The 26,330-nt window shown below is 48.8% G+C and overlaps 1 protein-coding gene across 7 annotated transcripts in view; it reads right to left on the minus strand.

Annotated features, from left to right (window-relative positions):
* LOC135912982 (microtubule-associated serine/threonine-protein kinase 3-like) overlaps positions 1-26,330 on the minus strand; it is a 134,910-nt gene that overhangs the window by 94,603 nt on the left and 13,977 nt on the right. For all 7 annotated transcript variants that reach the window (XM_065445598.1, XM_065445635.1, XM_065445618.1 and 4 more), the window contains one exon: positions 22,258-22,332. In XM_065445598.1, coding sequence (XP_065301670.1) covers positions 22,258-22,332 — 75 coding nt within the window. Of the gene's footprint in view, positions 1-22,257; positions 22,333-26,330 lie in introns of those variants that run through there.

Consider the following 26,330-nt stretch of genomic DNA (forward strand, 5'->3'; position numbering starts at 1 on the left):
TTGAAACCGGAACGGGCGACTCGGAGGCGAGACAGACGCCACTATGAAGGATGTTGTTGCGGCGGTAGAAAAGGCACCCGACGTATGGGGAACATTGCAGACCATGGTGTTGTTGCATGCAGGTCGAAAGGGTACATCGCCAGAGAGAGCATTAGTGGGGCTACGCTGCCGCCTGCATATGTAAAGAGAAAGCTCCGAACTATCGGTTTGTGGTGTATGTGGTGCCAACACCCTGAACTGGCATGGACCAGTATAGCTGCATATGCAGACAGTGGAATGGAAGCCTGAGCTCTCAGCGTGATGAGCTGGGCCCCTTGAGTTGAGTTTCTAGCCACGAACCGGTTTCGGGGAGATGCGTTGAACGACATAATGTACAAGGAGAACACGGCAGAGGGGCTGGGGAAACGCCTTAGACGAAGACTGTGTGTTTTTATTGCGATAACAATTACTGAACAATCCAGGCGCATTTTTGCCATCGCCGTCATTGTCATATTCCGTATAAAGTCCAAGGGCGATAACACCGTCGCCGCGCGTCGTATGCTGTATGTGCGAGTGAACGCACCCGATGTCAAGCCGACGATTCCGGCTCAATCTAGCGTGCGCGAAGGAGAAGGCCAACAGCGAAGGCAGATGACGATTATTGCTGTGTGGCAGATATACGCCCCAAAGGGTGTAAAAAAATTTACAGTGTTGATGTGGGACAAACCCCGAAGGGTGTACTTTTTTTAAAGAGTGTAACATTCTAAAAACAGTTGCACCCTTTGGGCTGTATATTTGCCACACAACAATAATCGTCCTCTGTCTTGTTTGCGTTTCCTTTCTTGAAAACGCTGCACTCGTTACTTTCCTGTCGAGAAGGATCTGTCATGCTGATAACGCACGTGCCGTTCGCGACTTGGAAGCACCGGGCTCTCAGCAAGAAAGGAAATGCGGGTGAGACAGATGACGATTATCGTTCTGTTGCAAATATACACCCAAAAGGGTGCAACTGTTTTTGGAGTGAAGTTCCGCCCATGCCTCTACGACCAACGCTTTCTGATAGTTAGTGATCATCGTTCATTATATTGCTTATTGGCCTTGGTGACCCGTCTGGCCATCTTGTTCCTGGGCACTCTGCAGGAATTGGACTTTGCAGACCGTTACAGCACTGGCCGTCATCATGCCGACGCTGTTTTTCAATGCTTTCTTAATCAACCACTGCATGTGGCGCCGACAATTTGGGTGAGTTCCTGGGCGCCATTTATCTTTGTTTTACCCAACCTCACCATTTCCCGCGAAGAGCGGCGCAACGACCGCCGCCTGTATGCCGCTGTTTCCTTCGCTGATCAGCCAATAGATAAGAATGCCTCTGTCGTCTAAAATGCTGTCAGAGCTTCGCACGAGGCGAAACACTGACAGCGATAGCAAGGTATTGCGTTGTGCACGAGCTTCTCGGGCGGGATTCTAACTGTTTGCGTGATCGACATGTCGAGACGCAGCAGGCAAGGAAACTGCTGCTGGGCAGTCAGAACAGTGTCCTGGCCGGGAATCTCACTCACAGCTTGAGACACTACTCCGCGGACCTGACATTCGCGAAACGAATTCCACAGGCAGACTGGATCAACACACAACTTAGGCAGCGACCACTATTTAATCCAAACATTTCGAGCAGGCCCCCGAAAGCCCAAGGGCCGTCAACTCCGCATCATGAATTGGGACGCTTTCTGCCAGGCCATAGTCCTCACCTCTTTCTCCGGCACCCAACCCCCCTTAGAAGACTGGGTCGCATCCTTGCTGCAAGACGCGAGCGAAGTCACTAAATTGGTGCCAGAGGAAGCCAATGTGCAGGAGGCAGGTAGCAAGTTACTGCATATGTGGGAAGCCCTCGCCAGTCTGCAACGCGGTTACAAAAACAAGCTCAACCGAACGCTCAGGAAACATATTAACACTCTCACCTTTCACTTGGATGACTATGCACAACAACTTACTCCTCAAAATTGGAACAGCACATGTGACAGCATGGACTGGAAACCAAGCCCACCCAAACCGTGGAATATCCTTCGTTGCCTCCTCGATCCCGCCAACAGCAAGAACACACACCAGCACAACTTGCAAAAGATTATTCACACCTATTCGGGCACGGACGCACCAGTTCTTCAAGAGCTAATATACCGCTACGTAGGACCTCAGCCTACTACACCCGCTCCAGCATACGCTGGAACCGCTAACGACCACCTGAATGCGCCCATACAAGCAACAAAAGTGCGTGAATCCATGGCTCTCCGCCCTAACTCAGCCCCGGGACTCGATAGCATTACTAATAAAATGCTTCGCAACCTCGATGAGGATTCTATGCTAGCTCTAACGGCTCATTTTAACGCGTATTGAGAAACTGCTCACCTCCGTTCACACTGGGAAGAAGCCAAAATCATTATGACTCCCAAACCCGGGAAGCGCCTCGTACTCGAAAAGCTCCGCCCTATCTTTTTTACTTCATGCATCGTAAAAGTGCTCGAACACGTCATCCTCACACACTTACACAAACGTATGTCCAAAAACAAGAAAGGGGCTGGCAGATGGAATGGCACACTGTGGTATAAACTTTTTTGAACAGGGTTGAAGTACCTCAGACAGGCTGGCCAACGTTTCGATAGGTGGACCTATCTTCGTCAAAGGCGGCCTCGTCATCCTCGGCGTGTTAGTTTTAAAGGGTTAGTGCAGTGACGTCACGTGCGGGTGTTGTCGCTGGCGGCTGGTTTTAAAGAGAGAGATTACAAGAGGGAACAGGCGCTGTCGTCCGACGTCTGTGAGCCTCATTCTCAAGACGAAGGGACAAGAGCGTGAGAGTGGGCACGCGGGGAGGAAAGAAAAGAAATAGAAGCAGAAAAAGGGGAAAAGAAGGGGAAAAAAAGCAGGGGGGTGCCAGGGCCGTACCAAGACACAATAAAGGGGGGGGGGGGTGAAAGAAAAAGAAAGAGAAAAATGAAATCTTTAAGAAATACGGGGGCTTGGGAGCGTGTTGGGGCTGCGAAAGGTTAGGAGGTAATCCGGGGGAGTCGTTGGCGGCATGTTTTTGAGGCATTAGAACGGCCGGTCAAGCAATAGGTCGAGTAATTTTGAAATAGTTAAGGTGGCGACGGGGAGTCTGCGGTGCAATGTGTGGGGTGACAAAGGCAGCGGCATGGTCTTTCAAGGGGCACTGCCCCACGCGCTTAACGTAGGTGTCGTTACGGCGGCATCCAGAAGGCGATGGTTGAGGCGCCGAAAAAGGCATATTGACAATATGCCTTTTTCGGCGCCTCAACCATCGCCTTCTGGATGCCGCCGTAACGACACCTACGTTAAGCGCGTGGGGCAGTGCCCCTTGAAAGACCATGCCGCTGCCTTTGTCACCCCACACATTGCACCGCAGACTCCCCGTCGCCACCTTAACTATTTCAAAATTACTCGACCTATTGCTTGACCGGCCGTTCTAATGCCTCAAAAACATGCCGCCAACGACTCCCCCGGATTACCTCCTAACCTTTCGCAGCCCCAACACGCTCCCAAGCCCCCGTATTTCTTAAAGATTTCATTTTTCTCTTTCTTTTTCTTTCACCCCCCCCCCTTTATTGTGTCTTGGTACGGCCCTGGCACCCCCCTGCTTTTTTTTCCCCTTCTTTTCCCCTTTTTCTGCTTCTATTTCTTTTCTTTCCTCCCCGCGTGCCCACTCTCACGCTCTTGTCCCTTCGTCTTGAGAATGAGGCTCACAGACGTCGGACGACAGCGCCTGTTCCCTCTTGTAATCTCTCTCTTTAAAACCAGCCGCCAGCGACAACACCCGCACGTGACGTCACTGCACTAACCCTTTAAAACTAACACGCCGAGGATGACGAGGCCGCCTTTGACGAAGATAGGTCCACCTATCGAAACGTTGGCCAGCCTGTCTGAGGTACTTCAACCCTGTTCAAAAAAGTTTATTACACAAACGTATGAACGACAACAATCTCTTCCCCAATGCCATTGTTGGCCTCCACGCTAAACTTTCAGCTCGAGATATTATGATTCAGGTCAAGCACCAAATTATCGATGGCGATAAAATCTCCAGGCTGGACACCAGAGCCATCTTGGGGCTAGACCTAACTATGGCCTTCGATAACGTCGCGCATAAAGCCATACTAACCCAACTAGTTGGGTCAGTATGGGCATGTAGTTGGGCCTGTAGTTGTGCCAGCTGGCACAACTACAGGTTGAACACTACATATATAACTAAGTCAAGGATTTCCTTACAGGTCGCACGGCCACCATCACCATCGGAAGGTTGCACTGGCCAATTATTCACTTCAGCAGCAAAGGCCCGCCGCAAGGAATTGTTCTGTCACCTTTACCGTTTAACGTGGCCTTGCTCGGACTACGGCCTGCATTAGCTAACATCCTCAACCTCAAGCACAGCCTCTACCCAGATGACATCACAATGTGGGTCACCGGGGGCACCGGTGGGGACATCCAAGACACGCTACAGCAAGCCATCAACGAGGTTGTTGCATACGTAGAACCGCGTGGCCTGGAGTACAACCCACAGAAATCGGAGCTCTTTCTATACAAGCCTAATTGAGGAGGTCGACGTCCAGACCCTTAGCCATCCCCCGAGATACAACTCCACGTGCATAAGGATTGCATACCTACAGTGCCTAGCATCCGTATCCTTGTGTTACACATCCAACTAAACGACAGAAACACGGAGATACTCAAACAATAGACCGATCGCACCGACCGATCTGCGCATGCGCTGGTTTTCCGGTAGGAGCACTACCACCATCTTGGTTACAGTCAATTGGTCAACCACACAACCGCAGCTCCAGCTCCTTGAGTACTGCGCACGAGCTTCCCAGACGTCTCTGCGACTCCACCACCGAGAAAAATTCGTCATGACAGTATTTTACAGAAGTACATCGGCTGTTCATTGCAGCATTCGAGGCGAACGTTCAGAAGTGCTTCCTGATCATTCATTTCGGTTGTTACCCACTGATTACGCGTTCATTATTATGCGAAGCATATTAACGTAGGTTTCGGGCCTTCGCGCGACGCCCGGCGGTGGCCACCATTGACCCTGAAGTGGGGTCACGTGACATGACGTCACGTGATGACGTCACACAGGCTGCAGATGGGGCCTCATATCGCGCCGTCGGTCACCTCCCGGCGGTGGCCACCATTGACCTTCAAGTAGGTCACGTGACATGACGTCACGTGATGACGTCACACCGGCTGCAGATGGGGCCTCATATCGCGCCGTCGGTCGCCTCCTGGCGGTGGTCACCATTCACCCTGAAGTGAGATCACATGATGTGACGTCACGTAATGACCTCACACCGGCTGCAGATGGGGCCTCATATCGCGCCGTCGGACGTCACCCGGCGGAGGCCTCCACGCTTCGGTTCGCGCCGTTATAGTGCCTATAGCGCCGTCGCGCGCGACGCGGCGGCGGCGCCACCATCGCTGCATCACGTGATATGTGACGTCACGCCAGGGATGAAGCGGCGCGCGCCCGCCGTCACGTCAGTCTCTGTGCCCGCAACCACGCCAGCGTCTTTGCGCCGGGCGTGTATGCGGTCAAGATGCCTCCAAACGCTAAGGATACGCTAAGGTTAAGCCCAGTGGATGCGAAGCATCCACTGGGCTTAACCTTGATAAGCCTCCAATTTTTTGTATTAGTTCGAGCTATGTACGTAGTACATGCTGATGTACGCCATCATTTCCATTACTATATTTAACATGTGCATCGCGATGACTGCAACGTTGTTTGCTTAGCGATGGACATAATGGGATTTGCATACCTGTTGGAGACAGATTTGAAGTGTTGCGCCGAAACTTTTGTGCCCTAATGATGCTTACCTACGTGGGTTCCGCGCAGAACTTGCAGACTTCGGTAACAGTGATAGCTGGACGTTCTTAGGTAAGCTAGGCGGCGTCTTTTATTTGCATTTAAGCGAATGGTACGGTTGCTGCTTCGAAAATTCCGACTGCGCGGCGTGAGGCGAGCATCCCATCTGTTGCTACGTGAATACGTGCCGCTCTCCATTATGAGCAAACATAATATACTTTCATCAGTGATTCGTACTGGTCGATTGAGCCGCATGTAAGGTCCCAGAGCCAACAAGTGCCACGCTAGCGTTCGAGTCACAGGTGCATGCACACAGTTACCTCAGAGCTGCCTATTTTCCCTTTGCATAGCAGTTGCTGCGGTTGCAGATCAGTTTCTAAAACTACCTTCTAAAACACTGCCTTATCGTTGCAGTGCACTCATGCAATGGCTAGATTTCTAAATGGTCAATCAGTGATTATTGTGTTAATTGCGTTAGATTGTTTTTTATTATAATTTTTGTGCTGTTCCCGTCCTATTTTTTCAGACATGTTTTTTGCACTGCTATTATATCATATCCTTATTTGCTATTTCTTTAACCTCACTTGTTTTTTCTCGTCTTTTGTAATTGCTATATTACTAAGTTCTTTGTTACTTATTACAGTTTTCTCTGTGTGCTTGATGTACACCCTCCCACCCATTATAATACCCATCTTTGTGGCTTTTAAGGATGTTTGACTACTAAATAATAATGAAAACGAGAAAGACTATACAGTCAAGCTGATGTCAGCCGTAGTATAGTTACTGCCTTCAGATTAAGAATACAGTGTGACACCAGAAATAATAGATACTGATAGGGTACTGCTGATACTACTACTACTGATAATGCAGTGAAAACATTTCACGTTTTCGATACATGCAGCTGGTTCATTAGCCTGGCTCGTGTGTCGACTATGGGGTACAGATTGACTGGTACTACAGGAACGCAGCAGATGAATCCTCCCACCGCACAATGGCTCCACACAAACTAAACATTGGGAGAAAACGATCGGAAACAGGACGCACAGGCACTCTAGGCGGCTGGAGCGGCCGAATGACTACAAGTACCAGCATGCACCGCGGCAGCATTGGCGTCCTGAAACTGGCTCATGTTACCAAACCACTCATTAGATACTCATGTATACCAAACCACTTGCCTCATTGCACGCATCGCAAATCGACACCACGGCATGAAAGAAAACAACCTAACACGCCTGGTAATCATCTACGCCCCGAGCAGGGTCACCTATGTCGCGCCGTATCTTAGCCTCAGTGCAACTGACAAGCTCAAACTCAATACCATGATTAAGAGGGCCTATAAACAAGCCCTACAGCTTCCCATTTCCACCTCTAACAAAAAACTGGACACCCTCGCCTTTCACAGCACCATAGGTGAGCTTACTGAAGCTCAGTGTATTAGCCAATGCCAACGACTCGCCAATTCCACCACGGGCAGGCACATTCTAGGCACCATAGGCATAACCTACACCGCCCAATTTGGACCAAAAGTACCCGTCCCTCCAAACACTCCCGCTCAGCTAGTCATCCCGCCCATACCTCGCAATATATGCACCCGGAACACAATCAGGAGCGACGTGCAGACAGAGCTAAACGACTACAAAAGCGCTACGACCAAGCCGCAGACGTGGCCTGCGTGACAACAGCGGAATACCCAACCAGAACGCTGTGGCGGTCGCCGTAGTCGCGGGCTCGCAGTACCATCTCGCCGCGACCACATCAACACTCACCACTCAACCCGAAGAAGGAGGAGAAGGGCCATCGCTTTGGCGCACGCCTCTACCAATACACACTGCATCATCAGCGATTACAAAACGCCCATTCGAAGCTACACAAGCGGACTGATAGCACCTCAAGCACAAAAGATACTCTCCAGCATTCCTCGCCGCGTCCAGACCACCTGCGCCCCTGTTCACTCGGGTCTGGCTGGAAACGAAGCCGCCCACGATGTCGCCCGAACTCTCGCACATCGGGCGTATCATCCTTCTGCGTCTTCCGATCCTGACGAGCCCTCTGTTTTGCATCGCGGTCACGTGCGGTATCGAATGGTCACATTCAGGGAATTCCTCATCCACTACCTCAGAGAGTGTTTACGCTACCCTCCAGCACACAAAACACTTAATAAATCTCAATCCATCACTTGATGACTACTTCAGACGTAAACTTTCTCAAACCGCGTGCTACACAACTGAATTTACCCCGATGCATGTTCCCCACGCTGCAAAGCGTGCGAGACCCGCACTGTCCGATCCCATTATCTGGGCATGCCCCAAAGCCTCACCCACCAACACCCACCGTGGAGGGGCGGATTAGCCAGGGTTCAAAGGGTTCAAATGAACCGGGCCCTCCGGGCATAGCCCCCCCCCCCCCCCCCCCAGGGTTGAACCGCCGATGTGAACATGATGCTTCTCCGAGCTGACCGGATGCGCGCACTCTGTCCGAGAGCACCCAGCACGTAACACCTCTGCCGCTACGATGTCCCACAATGCCCAGACAGGGAACAACAATATCCCCCGTGGGACACGCTAGACCATATTACCGTCGACCCAATACCTCGAAATATGGGGGCAGACACACAACCAGAAAGACGACAAAGTCGAGCACTACACCTCAAGGACGACACCGAAGACTGGATCCTATACACGGATGCCTCTCCAAATAATCGAGGCTTCTGCACAGGGGTGGCAACCGACTCTACACCTTTATCATGGGGCCTACACTGCAATATTACGTCACAACATCAAGCGGAACTTACAGCTGTCGTGGAAGCCGCGACTATGCCAAATCCACACCAACGAAATCTGCTCATTCGAACAGATAGCCAAGCTGCATGCAGGGCACTCGCCGCCAGAAACGTTTCCGTGGCACTACACTCAGCATTAACAACGCACCTCAACGCACACCCTAACATTAGAGTGCGGATTCAGTGGATTCCGAGTCACACAGGGATCAGAGGGAACGAAGTAGCACATGCCACATCCCGCGCAAATCTCCCGGGCCCTCCTCTGTAGTGGCCGGACCCACTGAGTCTGAATGAGCAATATGCCTTCGCACGGGCGGAAAGGCGCGAAAAACTTGATGATTTACTAAACAACTCTATGAAGTATCCACAAGCGGATACGCACATGAATCGAAGAGAGGCGGTACTATGGAGGCGTGCACAGATGCACTCTCTCTTGTCCCCACACTTCCAACACTACATACAAGGTTTGCCTGGTAAACCTGCTTGCATGGCATGTGGCGGCTTCCCGGATAATGCTCACATTCTGTGGGATTGTCCGGAGAGCCGTCTCGCTATTCAGGCTAGCCTTGCCAAACTCTCACCCACCCGTAGACCTACTACACTTGAGGAGTGGCTGGCGGACTCCTCCTCCGACTAGGTACGTGCCATGATCGAGCTCATCACGACGCTCGGCTTGGCAGACAACTAGAACAAAGCGGGCGAACCCGGACCGGGGTTCTTGAATAAAGTTTATTCTCTCTCTCTCTGCCGCGTTCCGCGATCCTACCCGTTCAGCGATCCAGCGAGCCTGCCCGTACCGCCGCTGCTTCAACTGCTCGTGACACTGCGATTCTACGGCGCAGGAACGCTTCCAGTCATCACCGGCGATCTTGTCACTGTTTCACAGTCTACAGTATGTCAGTAACTCCCATAATAAGCCGTGTATCACATATAGTCGCTGTACGGTTGTTCCGCGAGCTCGTAAGGCTTTCAAATGCTGCTGACGTCGATGAGCTAACCGTGCTCCTCTTCGGTGAAGTTCACCTTCCTCTTGTCCACAGTGAACAAAACACTCAAAACATATCAACTGATGAATAAAAAGAGAAAACATGTTAATACGTATACACGCCCCACTTCAAGGTTGAGTTTCTGCGAAACGCATAACCTATTTTCTACACTGCGTTGAAGTAAAACATTTTTATAAAAAAGTAGATTTGTTCCTCAGTTTAAAAGCAGAAAAGGTGCGTGGGATATGAATGTGTTTCCTTTCTTTATAAAGATGGATATTGCCTGCAAAAATGTAAATGTATTACATCTTTAAAAGTGAACGATCTGTGCATAAATGAAAATATGTGTGATTGTTTATTCGGGAGTTTTATTAAAAACATTTACCCTTCTCTCAGCATGGACCAATTAGCCCGACAAACCTTAATGCCGTCTATGCGTCTTGGTCTGCCGGTATAGTTCAGTTCCGATGACAATCGCTCCACGTGCTGTGCGTGAAAGCGGACGCCCTGGCGATGTTCATAAACACTCCGGAGATTCTTCGAGTAAATACGGCATGTGTTCTTTGTAACGAATTCTAAAACGCATCAAGTCTCAAGAATGTCGAAAGGGTGAGGCGGGAGGAGGGGCCCCTGTTTTTTTTTCTTTTTTTTTACTGGGCCTTCAGCACTGCCTTGACACCCACCGCACTAACACTACACGCATCATAACAACGGCCGAGCAGTGGGAGACTTTGCTGGTCAGCTTGGACCCAGAAGAGTAGCTATGGGCTTTCCGGATGGCCCAAGACACCTCCAGAAAGCAAGGACTGGCCGCTGTCTGGGGAAGGGCGGGCTGGGGATTAGTCTCACAACCCCGGCACCCCTGGGCCCCATCATCATCATCATCATCAGCCTGGTTACGCCTACTGCATGACAAAGGCCTCACCCATACTTCTCCAACTACCCCGGTCATGTACTAATTATGTCCATGTTGTCCCTGCAAACTTCTTAATCTCATCCGCCCACCTAACGCCACCGCTGCACCCTCCTACCAGGAGGGTGCAATGGTGGCGGACCCTGCCTCTGGACACGGACGCGTTCGGACGCAAGATGTCGAGCTCTGCAAGAGTGGTTTCAGCGGCCGCATCTGGCCGTGGCAACAGGTCTTCTGTCGCCCCACCGGGCTATAGGTATGTACTACCGACTTTGCCATCAGGCGAAACTATGAAGGAGTGTCTGTTCTTACTGTGACGTTGCCGGGAGACCATACCGCCTCGAAGACTTCCGTGATCCGCTGCAAGAACTCGGTGTACTGAAAGACGTGACCGGTATTGGGCCCTTCCATATGACGCATGTGTGGCTCATCAAGCTACGAACTCCAGAGGTGAAGGAAGTGCTGGTTAAAGCGGGTTGCCTGGAGGTAAAAGGGCGCTTTTGCGCCGTCATTGCCCCAGTGCAACAAGATATCACACTCAAAGTGCACTGGGTTCCATTCCACGTTACAGGGGAAGCATTGAAGAAGGCTTTCGACCACTATGGCGAAGTGAAAGAAGTAAGACAAGAGGATTGGAAGGTGAGGAGCTTCGAGCAAGCTGAGTCTACCACGCGTATTGTGCGGATGACGCTCCGAGAGAACTTAACACCGGACGCTCTGCCCCATTTGTTCAAGATCTTTGGTGGCTCTGTGCTGGTTGTCGTTCCCGGGAGAGCTCCGATTTACCTGCGGTGTCGACGCAAAGGACACATTGGAAGAGACTGCAGAGTGCCAAGGTGTTCTGAGTGCCGGGAATTCGGCCATGAAGCACATGATTGCGTACGTATGCATGCAAGAGTTACTGGCAGCACGCAACCTGACGACGAAGGTCTCGAATTGATGGAAGAGGAGGTAACGGAGAAACTGACAGCGGCGTTGGAAACACCGGTTAAACAGGTGGCAAGTGTCGCAAAAAAAGTGGCAACGCCATCCGCGTCGACACAGGACGCCACGGCAGGAAGAAAGCAGAGAGAAAGAAGAATGAATGAAGAAGAGAGGACACCGCCTGCGGCCGAAGAAACGGACCACGGGTGTGACGCGTCTAACGTGGAGATGGACGCGGAGCCAGAAACGTCATATGAGACGCCGGTTGAGACGGTCACTGAGGAGCCAGCCGTGCCTTCCAAGCGGAACCGAAGCGATGCTCCAGATGAAGAGACGCCAGCTCACAATGTTCAGCACCTGGAGCCGCAGTGGAGAGAGAGAGAGAAGGAGATTCTTGATGGGAAGGAAAGGTTGGGGTAAAGTGCAGCGCAGTAACTGTCTCTCAGCAGAGGACACCTCAACCGCGCTGCACAGGGGTTAGGGAATGAAAGTAGGGGGATGGTGGTCCGGTCGACCCGGGCCAAGAAAGGGAAATCCGCCCCAGCGCAACGGTCAGCGTCGCTCACCCGAGAAGGGCAGGCGACGCAGTGACCAACGCGACTGGCGTCGCGGATGCCCGTTGAAGCTGTCGTGCCGACAGGAACGCTCAGTTTGTGAGGGTTGCTATTTGCTGGGGGCCTTACTGTTGTTTTGCTCTTGCTCTTTGAAATGGATATGTCGTTGGCTCCATTGCGCGTGGGAACCCTCAACGTTAGAGGTTTTAGGGCGAGACGGCGGCAGCGTCAGCTCCGACGCGTAATGTTGGAAGAAGATTTAGATATTTTGGCAATTCAAGAGACAAAAACAGAGAGTGAAAGTCAGACTGATGGTATGGTTGCACAGTTTAGTGACCACTATACTGTATGCGTTAGTCATGCTGTTGGCACAACGGCCGGTTGCTGTATGTTTATTAAGAAAGGTTTGGGTATAGTTGAGGAAACAGTTATAAGTTGTCAGAGTGGTCGATTCGTGCTGTGCAACTGTGTATATTGCAACATAAAATACCGAATATTATGTGTGTACGCACCAACAAAACTGAATGAGCGGCTAATTTTCTTTCAAGAAATATCGCAGTATCTGAAAACAGACAGATGTTTGATAGTGTTAGGAGATTTCAATTGCATTTTCAGCTCGGACGATCGTTCGAGTGATGGATACTGGGCTGTAAAGAGCGTTGTCTTTCTGAGGGGGGCCATTGGAAGAGCTCTGTTGTAAGACATTGCACATTACGCGAAAGGAGGCAATAATCGGCATTATACTCATTTTTAAGGCAATAGCCATGCAAGGTTAGACAGAGCTTATCTTTCGCTAGAAATCGCCACAATGTGTGATGATTACAAGGTGCTCAACATAGCATTTACCGACCATTGTTTAGTAGCCTTCACCATAGGAAAAAAGATCACCACTAAACCTAGAATGAAATGGGAAACATGGAAATTAAACGCGAAACTCTTAAAGGACGACCAATTTCTAGAAAGTGTACGCACAGAAATTGCTAAAGCAAATAATGACTGTGAAAAAGGATGGGGTGAGTGATGGGAGCGATTTAAAGTCGTAAAAATGAATACCATAGAGCGAGCACTAGAAATACGTTTTGAAGAGCGCCAAGCGGAAAATAACCTTTAAAAAATGCTTCAGGAATTGGTGGACGCCGAAACTGCAACACTGGGCACCTTTATGGAAGAAATAAGGGAAACAAAGAATAAAATTGAGGCTATCGACACGGAAAAATACCGAGGCGCACTTATTCGCGCACGAATGGGAAATATCTTGGCTGATGAAATGCCAACAAAGCGTGCTTTGGGAACTGAGAAAAAGTATGCGAGGAGAAACGAAATAGTCGAGATTGAATACAAAGGGAAAATATCTAGAGACGCCGAAGAAATCAATTATGCGTTTACGGAATGTTACAGGGAGCTCTTGAAGTGTAGAATACCGAGCAAGGCTGGTTATGAAAGCCATTTTCTAACCACTCTACCTAGGTTAGACGCCGAAGCAACAGATAGATTATCAGAAGATATCACAGCAAAGGAGATCCAAATGGCCATTGAAGACCTTAACCCTGGAAAATCACCAGGACCTGATGGCCTAACAGCAGTTTTTTACAAAGCCTTTTGCTCGAAGATAGCTATCTTATTAGAACGTGTTTTTATGGAGGCGTATCAAAAAGGTCGTTTGCCACCGTCCTTTAAAAGGGCGTATACAGTCTTGATGCCAAAAAGCGATGACGCAAATAAACTTAACAAAGTAACAGGCTACAGGCCAATTACGCTGACAAACGTAGATTATAAAGTTTTAATGAAGATATTTGCGCGGAGACTACAAGGAGTTATTGGTGCTTTAGTAGGACCGCATCAGACCTGCGGGATAAGAGGGAGGTCTATATTTACTAATATCCATGTGGCTCGCAGCATTCTTGAAACTTGTGATGCAGATTTTAGGAAAGCCGTTATGTTACAAATTGATCTAGAAAAGGCGTTTGACAGAGTATGTCACAATCTCCTGTTTACAATGCTTGGTTATGTCGGTGTTGGATCACGGATAACAGAGGGAGTTAAAATGGCATACAATAATTGTATAACTAACCTCATTGTCAACCATAAGCTAACTGAAAGGATTGAAGTGCGTTCCTCTGTTCGTCAGGGGTGCCCCCTGTCACCTCTTTTGTTCGCAATATATCTAGAGGCTCTCTGTAAAAGAATTATTGATAGCCCGGATGTGCGAGGATTCAGCCTAGAAGGGTGTGAGGTGCGTTTATTAGCTTACGCTGATGATGTTGTTTTCTGTGACGATAATGAGAGTGTTCGAGCTACCGTGAGAATTATGCGTGACTTTTGTGACATGACGGACAGCAATATAAACCTGAATAAGTGTGTCGGCTTGTGGCACGGGCGGTGGCAAACAACGCCGCGTGTTTTTGAAGGTATGCAGTGGAAGCTCACGCCTGGGATTTATCTTGGTGTACCATTAGGCACACATCGAGACACCAAAGACTTATGGAATAGCAAAGTGCAGGAATTAAAAGCTCAAACTGATAAGTGGATCGGACGTGACCTCTCTATATTTTCACGTGCGGCTATCTGCAGAATCTTCTTGGTGAGCAAGCTGTGGTATCTCATGCAAGTCCTGAGCTGTTCCCGATTCAACTTCAAGAAATTCCACAGGGTATCTGCTGTTTTTGTGTGGCAGTCTGAATATGAAAGAACAAGCAGGAACAACTTGCTTCGCAAGTTGGGTCAGGGGGGCTTGTCATTACCAAATTTATACTTGAAGCAACTGATTTCTAGATTTTTGTTCTTACGAGAAACGACAATCCTTTCTTGCGAACAGTTATTCAAGTGCGATTGAGCAATGTCTTACCTAACTTTGTTGTCTCGATGAGGGAGGGTGGGTGTTACGCAACGAGTAAATTTTGACGTGAGGTGGTCGTAGCATTTAGATTTTTAAACCACCACTTTTCCATAGAATATTTGGCTACAGTCAGTCGTAAGCGGATAAGCTCGGATTTAATAGATATTATGTTCCCAGAGCCATTATATCGATTATTGTACCATGAAGGCTAAGGGAAAGATGTGCTAAAACGTGTGAAACGAATGATTGTACCAGGGGGAGTGAAAACATTCTTTTTTAAACTACATACTAATACCTTCCCTGTGAAAACATGGCTAGAAGAAAGAGGGGACTATTTACCATGGGGGGCTAACTGTTTGATTTGCAAGAAACAAGAAACTATAGAACACGTTTTTCTAGACTGTTGGAGTGCGGTCTTCTTATGCGATAATATGCAAAGAACTATTAAAAATGAATTGCCGTTAACAGCGCATGGTATCCGTTACCTATCCACAGTTCAAGACAGCATACTTTATGACATGTTCTTTCTTCTCAGCCTTCACAGTATCTGGAGAAACCGCATGGCTGTAAGGAATTGTGATATAAATGTGAGAACAGTAAACTCATATTTTGCTGAAAATATCAGTAAACTACGGGAAGTGTTTCAGAAGCTAGCGTATGACGATGAACGGTTGTTATTGATGGACGCGCTTGCCAAAATGAAAGTTTTGTAATCTCAACCGCAAGCTCCAAGCACAGCGGTGGGAAAGTGAATATTGTCAGATGGTGGCAGCATTGTGTATTGATGTATTTGTTGAATGTCTGGAAATAAAGAAAAAAAGTGCTATGGCGGCGTACAGGTAGAGTATCCGCCTCGCGTGCAAAAGGACCGTGGTTCGAATTCCGATGCGGCGCAATTTTCCACCAGATTTTTTTAAACAGAAAAAAATCAGCGTGTTGATAAAATTGCATAAACAGGCCTGGAATGCGCCCTGATCCTGGTGACCAGAACCGGTAACGTACTCCCTCACCAGAGCAGGATTGGCCACCCTGGTGCAGTACTTGGCCACATCCTCCTGTATGAATACAACAATCGGACCCCATCAAGGACATAACAAACTTTTATCTTTCTCTCTCACTCGCAGCGCTGGCTAGGTGAGAAGCGGCGCAGTGGCGGTGGAAGCGTCGCACCTCGATTAGGCTGCACGAGGTGAGGCCGACGGTAAGCACCCAGATAAAGTTAGCTTGGCGTTCGCAGTCCGTTCCGCTCTAACGTTTGAATACATCGAGCATCTCAGCAGAGGCGCTTGTGTGCTTTAGTAACCATCCGCACAACGCTCGATCATACCAGCAGCGGTATACGCAGAATGATGGCTGTTATAATTACAATGCATCTGCGCATTCTGATCGAGCATCCGTGGCAGAACGCCTTCCGGCTGGCTCCGCCACCGAGTCGATTGACTGGAGCGTTGACGGTGCCTTCACTTCGCTTTGTCGTTTTTGCAGCCAAACGCACTCTCCTCGTCCTTGGTAACCCCTACGCGATGACGGCGTATATGCGCCGTTTACATCGAGACAGCACGACACTGCCAACAGCGATGGCACAAAAACGCCTCTATGTACCGTGTAATTAATGTCGCAATAAAATAATTGCGCTTCTGGTAGTTCTCGTCTCCCATCAGTCGTCCCTAGTAGCTTATAAGTAACGTGCTCCATGCAATGCATCATGACGCCACAGGTGGGCGCATGGGTTTCAGTATAACTTTACACCGCATTCAGGGTCGATTCTACTGACTTACGATGCACCGCAGTACAAAAAGTATGCAGCCAGGTGGGAGAAATGCCCACAGTTAAAGCCTCCTGCTTCGGTCGGACCATATAGCACCATTATTTTGTTTTGTAGTGGTTGGAGTAGATCGTTTTGGTTCATTTCAGCGCTTAACCAATGATCACCACTAGATTATAGTCTGCGTCGATTATCTGACACGTTTTGCTGATACTGTAACAATGCCAGCAGCTATGAGTGCAGACGCTTCGTGCTTCCTACGGTCCTTCGCTAATTATTCTGCATCATAGAATCCCACATATTATTGTGAGCTATCGCGGCCACCATTTTGTGGACGACGTAGCCAAAAGCTCCTGCTTCTCTGTGCTTGCCAGTTTCGTCGCACGACAACATATAATCCACTTCAATGGCCTCGTTGAGCAAACCAACAAAACTGGGAGCATCACGCTTTCGATATACATCGATTCCAGAAGCGTACGATGACGTCGTGCCCTTTATCGCGTATGCCAGTAACACAACAGAGCAGGGAACCAGGTACAGCCCTGGTTACGGCTCTTTCCACCTTTATATTCGGGCCTGTCGCAGCTTCGCGGTTTTTTAGACACTATTCTGCCCTTTTCTCTTGGCGTCAGCTTTTCTGTCCCCCATGTTCTTTGCGATGCTGGGGAAGCCCGTCGCATATAAGTCCACTCGGCACGTTGGAGTCCCAGCACCATTCCAAGATTAGCTATATATGATTCATGTCATAAGGGTGTATCGTAGGACAAGAGTGACACCGTATGGCTCTGAACACGGTCATGAAATCGCGATCTGAGCCGTGGTATAGAGTTTATGACTCAATACACCGGTCTTTTCGTCATCATTGATCGCTTAAGTGATGTCACCTGCAGCTGGCGTTGTTTCCCGCCGGTGCCGTTCCAATTAGATACAGTTCATTCACGTCAACCGCCTTATGCGGCGTAATAACCCTTCACGTACGAGTCGCTCACCAGCGGGATTCGTCTGCAAAGGGAGGAGTGCTACGCGAGAGTTAGAGGGCACGGACGGAAGAGGAGGAGACGCTTCGGTGTCGGCGTGGCCAACCCACTTTCATCTCTAAATTAGCATAACAAAGGCACCCCATCGTAGCAATATTAAAAAAAGAACTTTCGTTGGGGTGGAAAGAAACAAGAACTGTCGAGAGAGATAATACAATACTCAACATCTCTGCAGGTAAAGTTTACATTGAAGTAGAAGCTACAAACAAACAAGAGCGTTACACGTAACTTTATATATAGTGCAACAAAACCGTTAGTACGCTATACTATGAAACAAAGACACATTTAAAATGCATTATAGATAGTGAACGAAACACCAAATTTCCACCCACAGCAGGTCTCTAACTAGACGCTAGTAAGATAGAAATGCAAATAAAAAAACTATTGCACCCCGAAACTCCCAGGCTAGCTAACGCGCCAATAAAATCCATGCCTCGAAGTCTTACGACTTGCATTCAGACAGGCAAGTTGTCTCGGGGCTGTCATGTGCGCTTGTTGGGAGCACACTATATGCCTCCGAATAACCGCAGTAACAACGTTACCCTTACACCACCAGAATATAAGGAGATCCGTATGCATCAGCACATGCTTACGCACGTGTTTTGGAAATGAATACCTCGTAACTGGTGTCATCGTGAGAATTGGTTTCAACTGGACATGTCTTGCAAGCTCACCGGCTACAACTTGTAAATTACAATGTGGACAGTAAATTAGTTAGTAAAAGAATTGCACTTAATGCGGGCTTCATCATTTCAAACCAGAAGAGAGATCACGCTGACACGTAATAGTTTTGAGTGGGGTCTTCTAGCGGGAAACTACAGAGTACAAGAGCACTGCTGACAGATATTTAATGTAGCGCGCGAAAACCCTTCGCAGTGCGTATTTTATATTATCTTCTATGGCCTCGTACGTCCAAGTCATAAGTCAGCTTGTCGTCGTTCCCAACTGGCCCACTACTTGTATCCTGCTACGTTTTAAACTTCTGCGTCCTTTCTACTTCGTTCACTCAATACATGCACTATGCACATTCGCTTTGCTGCATTGCAGTTTGATCTGTACAAGAAGGGCACACAAGCGCCTGACCCGGCTGCCTAAGCTTTCGATTTCTTCTCTTTCGTTCCAAATGTTGTTTCGTCATTTCTGAAACCCATTACTTTTGTTTACGTTTCGGTATCACCATTGATTTCTTTCAGTTATACCAATAAGACCATACGCTCCGGCTTTAGTTCCAGCAGACCTGCGCATACCGTGCGCATACCGACTACAGTTTGACCCAGAACGACAGCTACGATTGCGTGTACCCAAATCAAGCATCCAATAAACAGCCTTCGGGGTTACTGGCACCGCAATTTAACTATAAGTTCCCACGCCATAAGCTGAGGTGCTTTTGCATCACACTTTAGTTTGCGCCGTTTTCTGAGTCCGCTTCTCTTGTTTGCTATCCATACACAGAATCTGAAATAGGTCCACTTGTATTTGTAGAGAGATAATACACTATACTGATTGGTGACTCCAATGCCAAGGTAGGCAAGAAGCAGGCTGGACACAACTCAGTGGGGGAATATGGCATAGGCCTAGGAATAGCAGGGGAGAGTTATTAGTAGAATTTGCACAACAGAATAATATGCGGATAATGAATACCTTCTTCCGCAAGCGGGTAAGCCGAAAGTGGACGTGGAGGAGCCCGAACGACGAGACTAGAAATGAAATAGACCTCATACTCTGCGCTAACCCTGGCATCATACAAGATGTGGAAGTGCTCCGCAAGGTGCGCTGCAGTGACCATAGGATGGTAAGAACTCGAATTAGCCTAGACTTGAGTAGGCAACGGAAGAAACTGGTACATAAGAAGCCAATCAGTGAGTTAGCGGTAAGAAGGAAACTAGAGGAATTCCGGATCAAGCTACAGAACACGAATACTTTGTTTAGCGCAAAACGACAGACACAAGAAAGACGTCTTTCTTGTGTCTGTCGTTTTGCGCTAAACAAAGTATTCATGGATTCGCACCAACTAGCCCGCCAACGCATTGTGCTGTACAGAACAGGTATTCGGCTTTAACTCAGGAAGAGGACCTTAGTGTTGAAGCAATGAACGACAATATTATGGGCATCATTTAGTAGTGCGCAATAGTAGTCGGGGGCACCTCCGTTAGACGGGATACCAGTAAGCTATCGCAGGAGACGAAAGATCTGATCAAGAAACGCCAATGTATGAAACACTCTAACCCTACAGCTAGAATATACCTGAAGAACTTTCTAAGTTAATCAACAAGCGTAAGATATCTGACATAATGAACTATAATATTGATAGAATTGAACATGCTCTCAGGAACGGAGGAAGCCTAAAAGTAGTGAAGGAAAAACTAGGAATAGGCAAGAATCAGATGTATGCGTTAAGAGACAAAGCCGGCAATATCGTTACTAATATGGATGAGATAGTTCAAGTGGCTGAGGAGTTTTATAGAGATTTATACAGTACCAGTAGCACCCACAACGATATTGTGAGAGAGAATAGTCTAGAGGAATTAGAAATCCCATGAGTAACGCCGGAAGAAGTAAAGAACGCCTTGGGAGCTATGCAAAGGGGGAAGGCAGCTGGGGAGGATCAGGTAGCAGCAGACTTGTTGAAGGGTGGTGGGAACATTGTTCTAGAAAGACTGGCCACCCTATATACGCAATGCCTCATGACCTCGAACACACCGGAATCTTGGAAGAACGCTAACATAATCCTAATTCATAAGAAAGGGGACGCCAATGACTTGAAAATTACAGATCGATCAGCTTACTGTCCATTGCCTACAAAGTATTTACTAAAGTAATCGCAAATAGAATCAGGAACACCTTAGACTTCTGTAAACCGAAGGACCAGGCCGGATTCCGTAAAGGCTACTCAACAATAGACCGTATTCACACTATCAGTCAGGTGATAGAGAAATGTGCGGAATATAACCAACCCTTATATATAGATTTCATTGATTACGAGAAAGCGTTTGATTCAGTGGAAACCTCAGCAGTCATGGAGGCATCACTGAATCAGGGTGTAGATGAGCCATATGTAAAAATACTGAAAGATATCTATAGCGGCTCCACAGCCACGGTAGTCCTCCATAAAGAAAGCAACAAAATCTCAATAAAGAAAGGTGTCAGACGGGGAGATACGATCACTCCAATGCTATTCACAGCATGTTTACAGGAGGTATTCAGAGATCTGGAGTGGGAAAAATTCGGGATAAAAGTTGATGGAGAATACCTTAGCAACTTGCGATTCGCTGATATTGCCTTGCTTAGTAACTCAGGAGACCAATTGCAATTGCAATGGAGAGGCAAAGCAGAAGGGTGGGTCTGAAAATTATTCTGCAGAAAACTAAAGTAATGTTTAACAGTCTCGGAAGAGAACAGCAATTTACGATAGGTAGCGAGGCACTGGAAGTGGTAAGGGAATACATCTACTTGGGGCAGGTAGTGACCACGGATCCGGATCATGAGACTTAAATAAACAGAAGAATAAAAATGGGGTGGGGTGCGTTTGGCAGGCATTCTCAAATCATGAACAGCAGGTTGCCACTATCCCTCAAGAGAAAAGTGTACAACAGCTGTGTCTTACCAGTACTCACGTATGGGGCAGAAACCTGGAGGCTTACGAAAAGGGTTCTACTTAAATTGAGGATGACGCAACGAGCTATGGAAAGAAGAATGATGGGTGTAACGTTAAGGGATAAGAAAATAGCAGATTGGGTAAGGCAACGAATGCGAGTTAATGGCATCTTAGTTGAAATCAAGAAGAAGAAATGGGCATGGGCAGGACATGTAATGAGGAGGGAAGATAACCGATGGTCATTAAGCGTTATGGACTGGATTCCAAGGGAAGGGAAGCGTACAGGGTGCGGCATAAAGTTAGGTGGGCGGATGAAATCAAGAAGTTTGCAGGAACAACATGGCCACAATTAGTACATGACCGGGATAGTTGGAGAAGTATGGGAGAGGCATTTGCCCTGCAGTAGGCGTAAGCAGGCTGATGATGATGATGATGATGATGATGATGATGATGATGATGATTCTATTCGTTTCACCAGCCGCAATTACGATCGCACTTTTTCCCCGACACAGGCGCTGCAGTTCCTAACCACTCCTGTTGCGTTACCACACTGAATATCTGAATGAATTCTCTACATGTCATCATTAACTCCGTCTCTGGCATTTTGCAGCGGTAGTCATATCAGACTTAGCAAAGAAAGCTGTACTGGTCGGTCTCACGCTTTGAACAGATGCCCCTTTTTTCTTCTCATAGAAACACGTTGAAATACAGCCTTTTTTTTTTCACGTGCGCCCCTGAATGCCCATAGCTCAATAAAATTGGCACAAGGTTAGAACAGTCGCTAAAGTATTGACTGAAAAATGCTGAACACACACCGCTAAAGATTGACCTGAACGTAAGCGTGGAGACGGGGTTTCAGTGGGCCACGTGAGACGTTGCGCACTCGACGACACCAGCATGACGGCCGCACATCTTCTGCGGCGTTCTTTACCTCAACTCGCCGGGCGCCAGCCAAATACATCACTGCGCTATGGACCTCTTGACGAGCTTGCACCAATGTCACAAAAATGTGAACGCACACCTCCTCACCTTGCTTGGCCGAAGTCCTCCCCGGCGGGCTCAACACCCCGGCGCCACCTCCGGAGCTCACGGGCGACCGGATCTCTGCGAATGATTTGTTTATGACTTACTTATAGTGTCGTGACCTGTCGGTTACAAGTCTCGTTGGCTATACTACTACCAAAAACATGCTAGTGGATGTATCCGACCTTTTATGCACGACACTTCAAGCTTCGCATTTGATTGATGAACTTTCCAGAATTAATGAGCTGTACTTCTTATGCCTCTCTTTCGTAATAAATGGCCACCACCTTCCTTGAATGTACCGTACTCATTTTTGCAAGGAAGTGCTTCTAAGTGAATGGCTACGACGCTTAGACCAACAAAAAAGTGTCATTGCTACGCTGTGGTTTCGGCCTTCACTGCTCAAATTTCGAGCATATTGCCACGACAAACTTGGTGACATTCAAGTTGCGCGCCCTTTGCACTGGGCACTGTGCACGCCGTACAGTGGCGTTGTTCAGTAACAACAGGCAGCGATATTCGTGGCACGGGCAGCCAGTTGGACCCGGCTCGCATGCGCCACGCGCACGGGGTATCTCGCGAGGAGAAGAGGAAGACGGTTCGAGCCCAGCTTGAGAACGCGACTGCCGCGTATTTCTGCACGACCTCAGTGACTTCTACTAGTGGGCACAAGTTCGCCTTTAATAAATATCCTTGTTTTACTAACATCGTTACATTTCTGGTGGAGGTGCGGGGTATGAGTCGAAGCCCCACGAAGGAAAGTCAGCGTAGCCCCGACAACCCGCGAGTCCATCCCGTGGAACTGACAACTGTACACCAGCGGACCAGCCGCCGTCTTCGAGGTGACTCGCCCGAATTCGGCCCTCTTCTCTTCTTGCCAAGAGAAACTCCCACAACGGACGCCGCCACAATGACTACCCAGGTAACACCGGCACAGCTAGTCGTAAGCCAACCTCGCAAGCCGCCAACATTCCATGGTGACTCGTTCGAAGACGTGGAAGATTGGTTGGAACTGTTTGAGAGAGTGGCGAGCTTTAATGAATGGAATGAAAGACAGAAGCTCCGTAACGTATATTTCGCGTTGGAAGACTTCGCAAAAACGTGGTATGAAAACCACGAACCCTCTTTGACCTCTTGGGAGGAATTTCGACGACAACTGCTAGCAACGTACGCCAGCACGGATCGTAAAGAAAAGGCGGAAATCGCACTTCAAGCCAGGAACCAGCTCACAAACGAGAACGTGGCGATGTACATCGAGGACATGTCCCGCCTGTTCAAGCGTGCTGATCCCACCATGAGTGAAGATAAGAAGCTGCGCCATCTCATGCGTGGAGTAAAGCAGGAACTCTTCGCACTTCTCGTCCGCAACCCACCGCGCACGGTCGCCGAGTTCAGATGTGAAGCAACGACCATCGAAAAGACGCTGGAACAGCGGGCTCGGCAATACAACCGTGAGGCAAGCTGCGCACCTGTCCATGTCTTCCCTGGAGGCCTGCCAAACGACCTGGAAGCCCTGCGGGAGCTTGTCCGGTCAGTGATCAGGGAAGAGCTCAACAAGTTGCAGATACCTCAGGCTCCAGCTGCGCGATCTATCGTCGACGTTGTCCGGGACGGACTCAGGAACGTCATACGGGATCCAGAGCGTGAGCCACAGCCAACGCGGCGCACCCCAACGTACGCCGACGTACTCAGGCAACCCGCGGTACACAGTAGTGGAGCAGTTGCGACGACCGTTCCCTACCCGTCGATAGTACGCAGTGCACCTCGTCTACTGGAACCACCGGCTGCCTATCAGCCTTTAGCACGTCGTTTTGCGGAACAAAGGCCCCGCAAAAGTGACGTCTGGCGTGACCACGAGCGCAGGCCTCTGTGTTTCCACTGCGGAGAAGCGGGTCACCTGTATAGGTTCTGCCCGTACCGTCAAGTTGGGTTAAGGGGTTTTCCCTTAAGCGTACCATGCCCCCGAAACGGTGAACGGCCAGCGGAGATCGAAGAATACTTGTCGACGCGCAAAAGCCCCGTTACTTCTCGCCAACATCAACCACGGGCACCGTCGCCCATGCGCTACCGATCGCCTAGCCCACGCGCGTCTCCAAGATTGCCTAGGCGTCGTTCACCAAGTCCACTCCAGGAAAACTGAAGCAAGCGACCTGTGGAGGTGAGGCCGCTGATAACCAGAGTTTCGAACATCCTCCAACGCGATTCCAGTGCGGTGACGAGATAATTCCAGTCTACAGGTGCAGGAACGAAACGATTACGTCAGATTTGCGGTTGATAATAGACGGATGCGAGCTGAATGCCTTAGTCGACACCGGCGCTGATTATTCAGTAGTAAGCTTCAAGATGGCGAAGCACCTTAAAAAAGTTGTGACGAAGTGGACTGGTCCGCAGATACGCACGGCAGGCGGCCATCTTATTACGCCCCTTGGCCGATGCACCGCAAGACTTACAATAAAAGGCTTCACATACGTTTCTGACTTCATTGTACTGCCAGAATGTTCACGGGAACTTATATTGGGAATGGATTTTCTACAAGCTAACGGCGCCATAATTAACCTACGTAGGTCCAGTGTATCTTTCTCGACAAAACAAGCTATACCTGTGGAAGAATCGGAGGAGCGACGTCTTGCTGCACTGCGCGTCGTTGACGATGACGTAACTGTGCCGCCACGCTGCAGTATAATGGTTCTTGTGGAGAATGAAAAATTTTCTGACCGCGAAGGCATAGCAGATGGAAACATAGAGCTCCTTTTCAACAAAGGCATTTGCGTGGCTCGGGGCCTTGTTCAGTTAAGCGATGGCCGTGCAAATGTCGCAATTACAAATTTCGGTAATGAATTCCAACATATTGCACAAGGAACAGCTATTGCCTATTTCCACGAGTTCTGTGAAGCGACCGAATCATGCAGCCTAACTACGTCAACTGCCCTGCCAGGAACCTGCAGTGTCGACAGATCAATTACCGTCAACCCGAGACTCCCTGAAGCCCGAAAGAAACAGATATATGCCCTGATAAAGGATTTTTCTGACTGCTTCTCCACGTCCTCGAAGGTACGGCGCACGTCTGTTACGAAGCACAGAATCATAACAGAGGACGCCACAAGACCGGTATGCCAGCACCCGTATCGAGTGTCACCAAAAGAAAGGGAGATCATCAAGAAGCAAGTAGAGGAGATGCTTTCAGATGACGTTATTCAGCCTTCCAGCAGTCCATGGGCGTCTCCGGTAGTGCTGGTTAAGAAAAAAGATAACACGCTTCGATTCTGCGTCGACTACCGTAAACTGAACAGCGTAACCAAGCGGGATGTGTACCCCCTTCCGCGTATCGACGATACGTTAGATCGGCTCCGATGTGCAAAGTTTTTCTCCTCCCTGGATCTCAAGAGTGGATATTGGCAAATAGAGGTGGATGAACGGGACCGGGAAAAGACAGCATTCGTAACCCCTGATGGCCTCTACGAATTTAAAGTACTTCCATTCGGCCTCTGTTCCGCACCCGCAACGTTCCAGCGAATGATGGACTCTGTGCTTGCAGGATTGAAATGGCAGTCATGCTTAGTGTATTTGGATGATGTGGTCGTATTTTCCACCACATTTGACCAACATCTAGAGCGCCTGCGACTAGAGTTAGAAGCTATTCGCGCAGCAGACTTGACAATTAAGCCGGAAAAATGTCAATTCGGCTTCGATGAACTTCGGTTTCTCGGACACGTTATCAGTGCTGAAGGCGTTCGGCCAGATCCCGAAAAGACAGCAGCTGTTGCGAGGTTCCCGACATTCACAGACAAAAAGTCGGTGCGCCGTTTCTTGGGTTTATGGGCATACTACAGAAGATTTGTGGAAAACTTTTCAAACATTGCTGAGCCCCTTACAATACTGACAAGAGAAGATCAACCTTTCATGTGGAAAAGCGAACAACAAGACGCCTTTGACGAGTTAAGGAAACGCCTGCAAGCTTCTCCAATCCTTGCCCATTTTGATGAGACAGCCGACACTGAAGTTCATACCGATGCGAGTAACGTCGGCCTCGGTGCCATACTTGTGCAGTGGAATAACGGCCAGGAGAAAGTTATGCCAGC

This window comes from Dermacentor albipictus, chromosome 1, assembly GCF_038994185.2.
Source record: "Dermacentor albipictus isolate Rhodes 1998 colony chromosome 1, USDA_Dalb.pri_finalv2, whole genome shotgun sequence".
In the NCBI taxonomy this organism is placed as follows: Eukaryota; Metazoa; Arthropoda; class Arachnida; order Ixodida; family Ixodidae; genus Dermacentor; species Dermacentor albipictus.